The sequence below is a fragment of the Megalopta genalis genome, chromosome 3 (assembly GCF_051020955.1).
Source record: "Megalopta genalis isolate 19385.01 chromosome 3, iyMegGena1_principal, whole genome shotgun sequence".
NCBI classification, from domain to species: domain Eukaryota; kingdom Metazoa; phylum Arthropoda; class Insecta; order Hymenoptera; family Halictidae; genus Megalopta; species Megalopta genalis.
This window is the reverse complement of record NC_135015.1, coordinates 14,704,580-14,718,201: the sequence shown is the minus strand read 5'-3', so window position 1 is coordinate 14,718,201 and position 13,622 is coordinate 14,704,580. Positions and strand designations below refer to the sequence as shown.

Below are 13,622 nucleotides of genomic sequence, written 5' to 3'. Positions count from 1 at the left end.
GCGTCGGTTACTTTTCCAGCTCGATAAAGTCCAGCGTCGAGAACCGAGGACAACGGGGACAAATTAAACGTCGAACAATGCAGCCGTTGACGAGGGAGGAAATCGGCGAGCCGGTTCTTCGCGCGTCGAAAAACGGGTAATGCTGTCTCCCGAGAAAGTTCGATGTCTTGATAAATCTCGATGGGCTTCGGGGTCCGGGAAAAAAGGCGGCGGGGAACGAGGAAGAAAGGGGAAAGAAAGGAACGGGTGAAGAGGTGACGCGAACCGTTCGTAATTCGGGACCGCTGTAGCGGCGGCCGCGCGCCGAGAGCTCGTTAACGTCAGCCCGGACAAACTTACCTATTGAATCCGGTCGCGGAACAATTCCGGCCGGACTCCCGTTGTCCGGCGACCTTATGACCGCCGTTCCCGCATTTATCCCGGCGCGGCAACTCGATCATTTCGAGTAACGAACGCCGTCGGGCACGCCTTACAATTTCCATCCGCGCGGAACCAGGAAAAGTTTGTTGGCCGCGCCGCGACACGACCCGCCCCGTAATATACGTCGGAAGGAATCATACGGGAACAGGAACACGCGCGCGGCACGTCGGTGTGCAAGGCCAGGTATTCATAACACGAGCTTGCGTTTCGCAGTTTAATAAAACACGCTGTTATATTTCATCCTGCTTTTCGCTCGCTTTTCTTCGCTTTTTTTTGCTTTTTTTTGTTTGTTTTTTCGTTTTCTTCTTCTTTCTTCGCTTTACAGGGAATTGAACAAACGAGAGCAAGAGATGCCGTTTCCACGAACGGTGTTCCCGTGGACGCCGACCGTCGAAATTGGTGAAACACCGGTGTGATCCGGTCCTCCTGCGAGCAGGCCGATCAATCACCGGGAAAAGATGTGCAGGAAGAACGCCACGGAGGCGGGGACGACGCCTCACCGCAATGTCCTGTCCACCAGTAGAAGCAGACTGAAGAAAATCGCCCTTCGATTCGCGTTACCCGTGCCGCCGTGCTGCATCGCCGCGGGATGCTCGCCTGAAAATTTCACGGTTTCTTTCATCATCTCGGTCGCGGTGCTTCGGTCGACTCATAAATAACTTCCATTCGCTTGACAGACGTTTATTTTATTTTTCTCTTTTTATTCACTCTTTTTTCCATTTATTTTGAAGCCCTGTCTATTTAGCGAAACATCGAAAACTAGTTTGTCCCGGTGACTGATAATGGACGGACACGGACAATAGATACCACGTAGCTGCGTCGGAAGTTATTTATGAGACGGCCTAATGAAAAGCGATCCGAAGATGTAGCAAACTTTAGAGATACAGTAGTGCTTCCCCAACTGACGCTCAGATTGTGCACAAAAATGGACAATTTGGGAAGAGGAGATACGATTATGCGAGCCTTGCGGCTCGTTTTTGTAATTCTTGACCATTCGTAACTGTAAAGGCAAACCGCAAGGCTCGAATTATCGTATCTCTTCTCTCCAAATTGTCCACTTTTGTGCGCAATCTGAGCGCGAATTAGGGAGAAATTACTGTACCAGGCCTTCGAATCGCCTTCAAATCGTGGCAAAAGATTAGAAATCTGTACAGTAATGTCTCTCTAATTGACGCTCAGATTGTCCACAAAAATGGTCAATTTTGGAAGAGATACGATTGTTCGAGCCTTGTGGCTTTTAATGGTTATCGATTGTCAACAACTATAAAAACGCGCTGCAAGGCTGAAATAGTCGTATCTCCTCTTCCCCAAATTGTCCGTTTTTGTGCGCAATCTGAGCGCGAATTAGGGAGAAATTACTGTACTAGGCCATCGAATCGCCTTCAAATCGTGGCAAAAAATTAGAAATAAAAAGTTTAAGTCATCATTTTTATTCTAACATTACTACGTATTTATATTAATGTACGCAAGCATGCTGGTCGCTGACTTTCTTTGCCGACTGCCCCGAGATCCCATAAAAAACGAGCTGCGAGGCCCGAAGAATCGCGACTCGGTATTCTCAGATCTGCCGGTTTCAATATCGATCTCCGAACATCGATATTGAATAATCGTATCTCTCCTTTCCAAATTGTCCACTTTTGTGCGCAATCTGAGCGCGAATTAGGGAGAAATTACTGTGCCAGGCCTTCGAATCGCCTACAAATCGTGGCAAAAAATTAGAAATAAAAAGTTTAAGTCATCATTTTTATTCTAGCATTACTACGTATTTATATTAATATACGCGAGCATGCTGGTCGCTGCCTTTCTTTGCCGACTGCCCCGAGTTCCCATAAAAAACGAGCCGCGAGGCCCGAAGAATCGCGACCTGGTGTTTTCAGATCTGCCGGTTTCAATATCGATCTCCGAACATCGATATTGAATAATCGTATCTCTTCTTCCCAAATCATCTATTTTTGTGGACGATCTGAGCGTCAATTAGGGAGACATTACCGTATAGCAAAAAATTCGCGGCTCTCCGTTCCGACTAAAATAATCGATTAAACGGGACGCGTATCCGCGGAATATTAAAATGTGGTTTCTAATTTCATTAAAAGGAATTTATCTGTTTTAATTATCGCGGGCCGCGCGTGCGCAACGATCGCTATGAGCGCGTTCAATAAAAATACGCGGACTAGCGCGAGAAAATCCGATCGGAAACGATATCCTGGAGAATCGAACGTTTTACCGCGACAGTTATCTTGCTTCGCTCACCGTTTAACACGTGGATCATGACGCTCGCCGGTGCCACCTTGCTCGAAGCGCACGTGTAATTTCCGCTGTCGTCGAGCAGTGCACGCGTTATCAGCAGCTTGCTGGTGGTGCCGTTTTTACCTTTCTCCGTCTCCAAAGAAACGCCGCCCCTGCCGGACGGGAAAGATCGCATAAGGGATGACGATACGACGATGGATCGCGCGATTCGTCTTCACCGGGCTGCTTGTCCTCGGCGCAAGAGAATCGGACGAACGTTACGAACGATAGGAGAGCAAAGTTTGTTACGCGAGAGACGCGGGACACGTGACGCACCTCGGACCGTCGAAATCGATCGCTGCACCGGCGTGATACCAAGTCACGTTGCTCGGAGGAATGTCCTGCGTGTCCACGATGCAAGTCAAGCCGATCGTGCTGCCCTTCTTCACGAACACTTCCTCGGGGCCCGTGATCTTTGCCTGCACGTCTGCGTCGCACGGCGGTCGGTTTCCGTACGAAAAGCGGAAGAAAGTCAGTTTTTTAAAATATCCCCGTAATGCACAATTTATATATATTATTTATATATTACTTATATATATATATATGTGTTATTTAATATATTATTTATATATGTATATATATACATATATATAATTTAATATATAAGTAATATATTAAATAATATATTACTTATATATTATTTAATATATTATTTATTATATTACCAGTAGCCGATTAAACGTGTGGCTTATTATTTACTGTGATCTTTGTTACCATTTGTTCAATTTGGACAGGGCTACGTGGCTTCGAAGCAGCCGATCTCCAAATCATCCTAAATTTATATCATCGTTTATAATTGCTTTGCTCTTTGGAAATAAAGAATTTTTAAACAGAATTTAATGTGCTTAATATGTACTTAAATCATGTCACAGGACAATTCTTCATCTTTCACAGTTTTTGTGTTATGTCCGATTGAATATGTTGAATTTTCATTTCATTTTTTAATTATGAGCTTAGTGGAGTTCGATGTTCGCTTTGATCGGATTTTAAAGAGCGATGCCTTACGTTAATAACAAAATAATAATTGGCTGCTATTAGCTGCTATTGGAGAAATCATCTAATAATAATGCCAAAATGGCACGTGTTACGAAGCAGGTCGTGATATCTATGGGCTACGCTTGATGTTTTGAATAGGTTGAGTAAAATATCGATATTTCCACTGTTCGCACTCTATTGAAAGTGTTGAGGATAATTATAAATTATTTTTTTTAATTACATGCACACTTTTGCTCACATCTGACTCGTTCATGTCGAGTATGAGAAAAAAAACGATCAAGAAATGGTCATAATATAAAAATAGGAGGGTATTCTAATTTAATTTAATTGAATCGAAAACAAAAATTATATTTTTTTTAAATTTGTTTAGACATAATTAAAACACTGCGTCTTGTTTTCATTATTCTATCCCAACGAAAACCCAAATATATGTACGAGTAATATAAAACAAGAAAGTAAGGCTTAAATATATAATTTTAATTGATATATCTTTTTATCCGCATTTTATATGGAAACCAACCACCGTGCGTCGTTAGAAAATAGAGATCGTCGTTTTGAACGTGTATTAGAAACATACGTGTGCACGTGCACTTCGTGTACACGTACCGAAGTACGTGTCATAATAAGGACACGTGTACTCGGGAATTGTTTCACGTATGTTTAAACACACGTGTATCAATTCACCTGTATTTCGTTACACGTACATTTACACGTGTTCATTCAAATTGATATAATTTTTAAAATATCGATACTAATTTATCGGATCAAAGCTACGTAAAAATTATTTTTAAAAATAATTATTTACTTTCAATGATGTCACACAGCCGAATGAAAATGAACAAAAACGTTGTATTAATTTGTTAAAAGCACATGTTATACGTTTAAAAAAGAAACATTATGTTAATATGATGTTACACGTTAAGAAAACGTAATGCTCATTTGTTAAAAACGTGTGTTATAAATTAAGGAAACATTACGTTAATAAAAGCCATACTCTCGAATCATAAATCAAGGCCGACACCCTAAAAATTACTTAAACGGAAATAAAAATGTATTAATGCATCGTGAAACTGAACACGCGTGAACTACTGCACGTGCTTTACTGCACTTTAACCCTAGATTTACGGAACCCGTCAAAACGGCGGAACACTAATTTCGTAATTTACGACTATTCGCATCGTAAAGACACATTTATGAGTTATGTATTCAATTTATACGTTACTTCCAGCAAATGTGACAACAACACTTGTTAAAAATCAGAATAAATGTCTTATTGTTACTTTTATAAGCTGATATAAAACAGCTGTCTTTTGTGCTCCGTAAATCCAGTGTTAAGTGTAATAAAGTGTTAATCCAGTGTTAAGTATAATAAAGTGTTAATCTAGTGTTAAGTATAATAAAGAGTTAATCTAGTGTTAAGTATAATCAAGTGTTAATCTACTGTTAACTATAATAAAGTGTTAATCTAGTGTTAAGTATAATAAAGTGTTAATCCAGTGTTAAGTATAATAAAGTGTTAATCCAGTGTTAAGTATAATAAAGTGTTAATCTAGTGTTAAGTATAATAAAGTGTTAATCTACTGTTAAGTATAATAAAGTGTCAATCTACTGTTAAGTATAATAAAGTGTTAATCTAGTGTTAAGTATAATAAAATGTTAATCTAGTGTTAAGTATAATAAAGAGTTAATCCAGTGTTAAGTATAATAAAGTGTTAATCCAGTGTTAAGTATAATAAAATGTTAATCCAGTGTTAAGTATAATAAAGAGTTAATCCAGTGTTAAGTATAATAAAGTATTAATCCAGTGTTAAGTATAATAAAGAGTTAATCCAATGTTAAGTATAATAAAGTGTTAATCCAGTGTTAAGTATAATAAAGTGTTAATCTACTATTAAGTATAATAAAGTGTTAATCCAGTGTTAAGTATAATAAAGTGTTAATCCAGTGTTAAGTATAATAATATGTTAATCTACTATTAAGTATAATAAAATGTTAATCTACTATCAAGTATAATGAAATAATTCACGGATACACGTGTCCTTAACGTGACACGTCCTGAATTACTCGTATACGAATTTCACGTGTATTCAAGCGGAATACGCGTGAAATAAAGATCTCGGGTAGAAAATAGGAACGGAACGAAAGCGCGGACGAGCTGGCCGAGAACGGCACGCGACGGAAACTCACCCAAGACTCTCAACGCGATCGCCCTGTGAATCTTGGGCTCCGTGTTAACTTGGCACTCGTAGATGCCGGAGTCCCGTGGTTGCACGTAATCTATCTTCAGGTTCCACTCGTCCTTCTCCTGGTCGCCGATTATCGTGAATCTCGCGTCGCTCGTGTACGTCGTGGACATGGACGTCAGGATGTGCAAGTCCCTTTTCCGAATCCAGGACACCTGGTACAACAAATTCTCGGTGTTCTCAATCGCCTACGTTCTCAACGCCTGCTACGTCAACGGACCGACAAAAGCGAAGCGCTAAACGGCTCGCATTGAAAACGGTTTCCCGGCGAACCGCGACGATCAGCGATCGGCAGAAATCGCATCTGCCGAACGCGAAGCGGCCGATTTCGACGCGCGACACTCACGTTTCTGTTCCCCAAATTTCTCACACGGCACAACAGCACGACGGTCTGCCCGACAACCGCGGTCACTTTCTGAGCAGGATCCTTGTAAAACGCGGTCCTCCTCGTCCCCCGATGCGTTCGTCGCTCCGTCCTGCCGATCTCGTCCTCGAATCGTTGCGCCGCTGAAATCGAAGCGCGCCGATTAAGCCGCGGTCTCCCGCGGTCCACCGAAAGAAAATGTGTCCGAACGGAAGATTTGCGACGCGATGGACGCAAAACGAAACGTATTGCCGATCGGGCTCCGCGAAACAGCGTGCGCGATTCTACCTTGGTTCCGATGATCGGAGGCCGGTTCGGCGCGTAACAGGTGACACCCGATTCCAAGCAGTATAAGGGCCATGCCGTGGAACGGTGCCATTTTCTTTTACCTACGAGCTACTTTCATTTTTCGGCATCCCCTTTCGCCGGTTTCCCCGAAACTCCGGGCGGCCGGTTCTCTCGCCGAGACGAACTTATCGGCGATCCCAGCAGCGTTCCTCGACCGGTGAGCTTTGTTCCCCGTTCTCCATCTCCCGCGAGATTCGCGGATTACCATATGTGCCCGGAGATTAATCCGTCTCGCGCGGGGAGCGACGGACGTGCGGAAATTCGGGGGACGCGACGGGTCTCGCGGCGAAACGCGCCGTTCCGTTCGTCGCGGGGTCGAACGGCATTTTCGTTGATCGGAGAAAGGAGAGAAGGAAAGGTGGAGGAAACGTTTTCGGCGGGAAGTAACCGAGGAGAGTCGGCGCGCGAATACGGCTGGGAACGGCGCGCTTCGGGCGCGTTCGTAACACTGAAAGCTCTTCCTGTCCAGGGGGGAGATGAAAGTGCGGAAACGGGAACGGCGCTGGCGCCCCGCCGGGGGCTGCGCGTTTGCGCGATTCCGTGGAAAACATCGGCGCGCATACAGGGCGCCTGATTTTAATCTGGAAATGCGAGTTATCGATAAGACACCTTGACATATTTACCGCGCCGGCTTTAGTTTAATACGGGAACATTTATCCGTGCACAGAGATGCGGTAAACTCTCCGGAGATCGAGCCCCTCGATACTGTTAAGTTATCGCGCGGTTCGAGTTCTGTTTGCTCTTTCACGAAGCAAATTATATCGCACAGCTAAGATAATGTTCAAACAGGGTCTGCAGTTTTGGCGTTGCGGGGCACGAAACGTTCGCGGCTGTCTCGTCGTTCGGTTATGCTGTTAGGACAAATTCGATCGTTTTTCAACTGTCGTCAAGGATTATTAACTTACGCGAATCGGAATTTGTCGACAGACTTGCAGATGTATACCGTGAGATACGTTCGAGTCTCTCGGATGTTGAAGTATGTCTGAAGTATGTATGAAGAGTATTGAAATATTATTTTATATTTTACTCGTTTTTGAATTCCGTCGAAATCTCGAAGCTCTCGGCACGAGTCCGCACAGCGCCACTGCGCGTAGCGGCGAAACGCTGAAGCTGCTGGACAAAATTGCCGACGCTTTCGGCGTTCGGTCATTCGCTAATCGGCGCTGTAGAAACTCCTGAGCAAAGCTTCTAGATTTCGCCACAAGCGGCGCCACTGTTTGGCTAGCAGTTTCCGCCGTTTGCCACCTACTGATCGGCGCTGTACGAAACCGTACGGGAGCTTCCAGATTTCGCCACAAGAGGCGTTATTGTCAGCAAAACAGCAACTGATTCTTGCCGAATTTGATATTACAACCTTATTGCAATATTGGTGAGAATCATCGTCTGTTGTATATATTTGCAGTAATAAATACACTTTTTTGCATGACATGGATACACAGGAGAATCTCGATTCGTTAATCGTTAAATCTGCTCGATAAAAAAGATTCGAATACAGTTGCGTTTCGATTATTCGAGATGTTCTGAATATCAAAACTAATTAGAAAGGGAATAGAACAACGGTTACTACGTACATTCGAACAAAATAGGATTGAACAATTCGGCCACCGCCTGATCGCAATTTTGTGCCGGATAATCGGAACTGCACTGTATAGCTTATGTGTATTCTACGTAATTTACGTGCAATGTATACATGTGTGCATAAAAATTACTAGAATTTTATTAACTGCATCAGCCTACAATATCACGTCGCATTATTCATAAAGCAACCTGATTTTTAGTTGTAAAACAGTTGCAGAAGCTTGTTATAGTTTGTAGTTGTGCACATGAAAGTTGAAAGAAAAGTCACTATGTGTACGTTTATTTTTTCGTAACACGTCGCTCAACGTCACTGAACTTTAGATGATTCAAATGTACGGATACTTTGCGCCTTTGGTACGTACGGTGTAATGTAACTTCAACTCATGATTTGCGATAAGTTTTATATAATTTAGGAAACTGTTGCGCCTTAATTGAAAATGTAGGAGTTGAAGCACGTTCTTATTGCACGCACACAAATAGTAATATTGTAAAGAAGAATTTCCAGGTTCATATGTGTCACCTTAACCTTCTTCGTCTTTTTATCAAACCGGCTTTATCGAATTATAACGTTCAACGAACAGCACAAATCACACGTTTATTTCACCTCATTCTTGATTTTATACTGTACGGAGTAAATACATTTTAATGGTAATTATCGCGATTATTTTACTATAATTAATGCTTCCAATAATTTAAATTTGGTATGTAACCTCTAAAGTGCCTTGGTACTTAACCATTTTTTATCGCAACGTGCTCCGATTTCGATCTCTGATTTAATTATTGTGATTACAGAGAACGTAATTTAGGAGATCAAGCCACTGTAATGTAAGAGTCTTGAATACAGAAGTGGTTCGGTAGCATCACAATAAATACTCAACAGAGATATGTGTACAGGTAAATATAGATTCATTGTTATCAGATCGTTGATGGTGTGGACCAGTCGTTTAATCGAACATTGGAATGGTAACAGGTGCGAAGTAAAAAGATAGGAAATCGTTGCAATGAGTACAATGGGATCTGATGTACAAGGCTCTTTGAGGGAGGCCTTGTACGAAACATTGACTGGTATCCTGTCGCCTGATCGGGACATGCGTCAAGCTGCGGAGCAGAGAATTCAAGCTTTGGAAGTCACGGAAGAATTTGGCATTCATTTAACAGAATTTGTAGTGAGTCCTGCTGGACTTTTACCTATTAGGCAGCTAGCATCTGTATTGTTGAAACAATATGTGGAAACTCATTGGTGTTCCGTGGCTGAAAAATTTCGACCACCAGAAATAAATCTTGCAACAAAAGAGAGAATCAAAGAATTGTTGCCGTTAGGACTTAGAGAATCTATTAGTAAAGTGAGTAGATATTATCTACAATTATATGTAATATATTTAACAGCGATATGTATTACATATATTTTGTTCAGGTGCGTACAGCAGTGGCATATGCTATTTCGGCCATTGCTCACTGGGATTGGCCAGAAAATTGGCCAGGTTTATTTGATATACTTGTCAGTTGTTTAAGCGGAGAAAGCGAATATGCTGTGCATGGAGCAATGAGAGTTTTAACCGAATTTACTTCAGATCTTACTGATACCCAGTTACCTAATGTGGGACCAGTTATACTTCAAGAAATGTATAGGATATTTCAAAGTGAAAATGTATGTTCTTCTCACCATTCTTGATGTTGTCATTTTAATAATATCTATTCAATTTTTAGCAATATTCCATTAGAACCCGTGGACGTGCGGTCGAAATATTCACCACGATCACGACATTAGTAGCTGCCACAGAACTGTATCAAAAGGGATTCACAGAACAATATCTGCAACCGATCATTCCCATGTTTTGTGAGAAGTTTGTTCAAAGCTTACAAGTGCCTGATGGCCCAACCAGCGATAGCGGGCTGAAAACTGATGTTATTAAAGCTATAAATTGCCTTGTAACTAGATTACCTAAGTACGTGACAAGCTTTTTGCCACAAATGCTGCCGCCCATTTGGAAAACTTTAACTCAAAGCGCAAAATTTTATCAAGAAGGAACTGTGAACGGAGACGGAGACGAGCACGATAAAGAGGTTGACTCCGATGGTAAATCTGTTAAAATCTTCGCTCTAATTTTGTCTTACAGAGTTTCGATTTGTTTTAAATACTTCTCTCTTTTTACAGGCGTGATAATTAACTTCAATAACTTAATCATAGCGATATTCGAGTTCGTTAATTCCATTGTGGACCGCAAGCGATTCTCGAACCTTTTAGATAATTTATTAGAGGACGTTATGTACTATCTGATCATCTTCATGCAGATAACTGAAGACCAGATCGAATTATGGTCGACGAGTCCGAATCAGTTTGTAGAGGATGAGGATGTGTTCGCCTATAATGTTCGGATTTCCGCTCAAGAGCTTCTGACAGTGAGTTACTTCGAGAAACGTTAAAACTTCGTTTCAGATAATTGACCCGCATCTCATCACAATTTTTCAAAACAGGCTCTCGTCAATTATTCCGCGGATAAGGCAATTAACGCCTTGTGCAAAGTGATCACACGGCACATCGAAGCAACCAATGCCTTGCAAAACGCTAACGGTTGTGGCGAGAACAACGAGTCCTGGTGGAAGTTGCGCGAATCTTCAATATTGGCTTTAAGCAAAGTCAAACCCGCCGTAGTGGAGAAGTATGCCTCCGGGATGCTTCAATTCGATATTATTCAATTCTTAGCAACAGTTGTGTTAGCTACTTTGAACGATTCAGGTATACTAAGCTTTCGCTTTCTTTTTTTTCTTTAGCTAGCAAATGTTACTTTCACGTATGGTAACCATTAGGTGCTCCGTCGTTACTTCTTGGTCGCTGTTTATGCGTCGGCGGCAAGTATGCCGAAATAATACCATCACCGTTAAACTCTCAGTTTCTGGAAGCAACTGTTAATGGTTTGCAAGAGAATCAACCAGCCTGTATTAGAATCAGTGCTGTGAAAGCTATCTATTGGTTCTGCGAAGCATCGAACACGGAAACTAGCATAGACATGGTCAACAATATACGATCTCATTTGCCAGCAATATTCCAGGGACTCTTCAATTTAGCCACTCAACCCTCCACAGAGGTTTTAACTTTGGTTATGGAAACGTTACAAGTCTTGATATCGGTAATAATATTTTACATATTGTGTTATCTCCAAATGCCACGGTTCTGAAAACTAACGTACACCCTTTCACAGATGGATGAAGCGTTCACCGCTTCGGTGGAAAATAAAGTCTGTCCACTGACCATCGCCATATTTTTGAAATTCTACAGCGATCCAATAATCTTTGAGCTGTGCCAAGATATATTCAAGAGTCTCACGCAAAACCCGGATTGTATAGGACCGTTGCAGACCCGTTTGGTACCTACTCTGACAAGCATGATGGCTGTGACGTCCATGGACAAGTCCAAAGACGGTAGGCTGCAGCGAAATCTCGACTAATCGCGGTTGAGCTGTGCATTAGAAATAATGATGACAAATATCCTTCTCCCCGCTAACTTTCAGAGAGGTGTCGAGAAGTAGCTTTGGACGTACTGCAAGTTTTGGTGCAGTACTCTCCAACACCTTTAAGCAGTACGCTGGTCGAGACTGCTTTCCCTGCCGCGTGCCAATGTATCCTAAATTCACAAGACAACGAGACCTTGCAAAACGGGGGCGAAGTGATACGCACCTACTTATCCGTCGCGGCGCGACAAGTCACGGCGCACCGCGACAACGATGGCCAAACTGGCTTGCAGTATATATTGCAGATAATTGCTCAACTACTGAATCCACAGGTGGCTTTCTCTTTCTAGAGTTTATCATAATATTTCCTCCGTAACGTCACATTTGGTAACCAATCCTCGTTGCTAGCTATCTTGCGAATCTTGAAGATTTTGTTGCCTTAACGAGAGACATTACGAAGGAAATACTGCATTAAATAGGTTAATTGCATCTCGTATTGCTCGTATGCTCGGTGTGTTCACATGTGATATAAAGTATAGGTCTATCGAGTATTAGGAAAGAATATTTCATGATTTAACCCAGACCTAACCGGACATTTATTCATAGATTTTAATGCTTGGTGGACCTCTGCTTGCCGCACATGCTCGATCACTGATAACATATAAAGAATGCAAGATGGCTGATGCTTGATAGGGAAATAGCAGACTTTCTCGAAAGAATGTAGCCAGCTTGGCGTATGTTTCAGTCGAGTGAGTTCACTGCCATTTTCGTCGGTCGGCTGGTAACGACGTTAATCAGGAAGGCAGGCGACACGCTGGGCGAGAATCTCGACTTGTTGCTGAAAGCTGTGTTGAGCAAGATGCAACGGGCGGAGACCTTGACCGTGGTACAGAGTTTGCTCATGATATACGCCCATCTGATAAACACGGAATTCGACGCCGTCCTAAACTTTCTGTCCATCGTGCCGGGCCCTACAGGACAGAGCGCTCTCGCGTTTGTGCTCACCGAGTGGGTCGGCAGGCAGCATTTGTTCTTCGGCAGATACGAACGGAAAGTGGCCACGGTCGCGCTATGCAAGATACTCGAGTTCGGTGTCACTCACGACGACAGTCGGTTGAATGAGATCACCGTCAAGGGTGATCAAATATTTTCAGGTTTGTCAAACGGAAGTTTACTGTGCGCACATGGCGTTAAGCGGGTTAATTAACATTCGTTACCGTTTACAGGGAACGAGGAGGGTGTGAGGACTAGGAGCAAAGCGGAATCGCAGCCTTATCAGTGGACCACGATACCGGTGCTGGCCAAGATCTTCAAGCTGATCATCAATGAGCTGTCGAACGATATGGAAGCGGTCGCCGCGAATCAGGAGTCGGACGTTAGTAACAATCTCATATTTATTTGACAACAACTAGCAAGTGAAAATCCTTAGTAGATAAATGAGTGTACGTGTGTATGTTGACGCGCAGGAATCCGATGACGACGAGGAGGGTGAAGACAACAATACTTTCCTAGATCCCGGCTACGAGACCATGTTATGTAAGTACACAGTTTGCTCCGCGATCGTTTTCAACGATAATCTCGGTTCGCGGTATTCAGGAATCGAAATGTGTTCCCAGTGTTGGACGAAGCTGCGAACGATGCGGAGGAAGGCGAAGAGGATCCGGAGTTGCTGGAAGACTCGATCTACCATTTGAATCTTGGTCAATACATGCGTGACTTTCTGTTGAACTTTTCGACGCATCATTGTTTCCCCGCTTACGTTCAGCACCTGAACATTCCGGAGCGGAAAGTGCTGAGCAGTTTAAATATCAACGCATCGTTTATGTAATGGATAAATAGATATATCAGTCATCAGATTTTTGAATTTCGTAATAAAAACATGCAAGCCTTTTGTACGACTGTCTTCTACGCGCAAACGATATTCCGGCAGACGATCCC

At 42.6% G+C, this 13,622-nt stretch overlaps 2 protein-coding genes across 4 annotated transcripts; one reads left to right on the top strand and one right to left on the bottom strand.

Annotated features, from left to right (window-relative positions):
* Window positions 1-620: 620 nt before the first annotated feature.
* On the bottom strand, window positions 621-7,140 carry LOC117229490 (immunoglobulin superfamily DCC subclass member 4). The gene is made up of 6 exons (XM_033485998.2): window positions 6,598-7,140; window positions 6,292-6,452; window positions 5,890-6,100; window positions 2,983-3,133; window positions 2,671-2,819; window positions 621-1,017 (listed from the first exon to the last, which is right to left on the bottom strand). Exons 1-6 carry the CDS (start codon window positions 6,686-6,688, stop codon window positions 917-919), a joined length of 864 nt encoding a protein of 287 aa, XP_033341889.1. The 5' UTR covers window positions 6,689-7,140; the 3' UTR covers window positions 621-916.
* An 861-nt stretch (window positions 7,141-8,001) lies between these two features.
* Ipo9 (Importin 9) lies at window positions 8,002-13,579 on the top strand. Of its 3 annotated transcripts, none has more exons than XM_033485996.2 (14): window positions 8,002-8,026; window positions 9,028-9,129; window positions 9,206-9,578; window positions 9,650-9,883; window positions 9,943-10,312; window positions 10,391-10,635; window positions 10,711-10,972; window positions 11,044-11,363; window positions 11,436-11,655; window positions 11,745-12,016; window positions 12,430-12,838; window positions 12,911-13,059; window positions 13,151-13,220; window positions 13,301-13,579. In XM_033485996.2, exons 3-14 carry the CDS (start codon window positions 9,237-9,239, stop codon window positions 13,510-13,512), a joined length of 3,105 nt encoding a protein of 1,034 aa, XP_033341887.2. In that variant the 5' UTR covers window positions 8,002-8,026; window positions 9,028-9,129; window positions 9,206-9,236; the 3' UTR covers window positions 13,513-13,579. The 3 variants fall into 3 exon arrangements, with proteins under 3 accessions (XP_033341887.2, XP_033341886.2, XP_033341884.2); XM_033485995.2 differs by lacking the exon at window positions 8,002-8,026 and adding an exon at window positions 8,081-8,589; XM_033485993.2 differs by lacking the exon at window positions 8,002-8,026 and adding an exon at window positions 8,081-8,883.
* The last annotated feature ends 43 nt before the right edge of the window (window positions 13,580-13,622 follow it).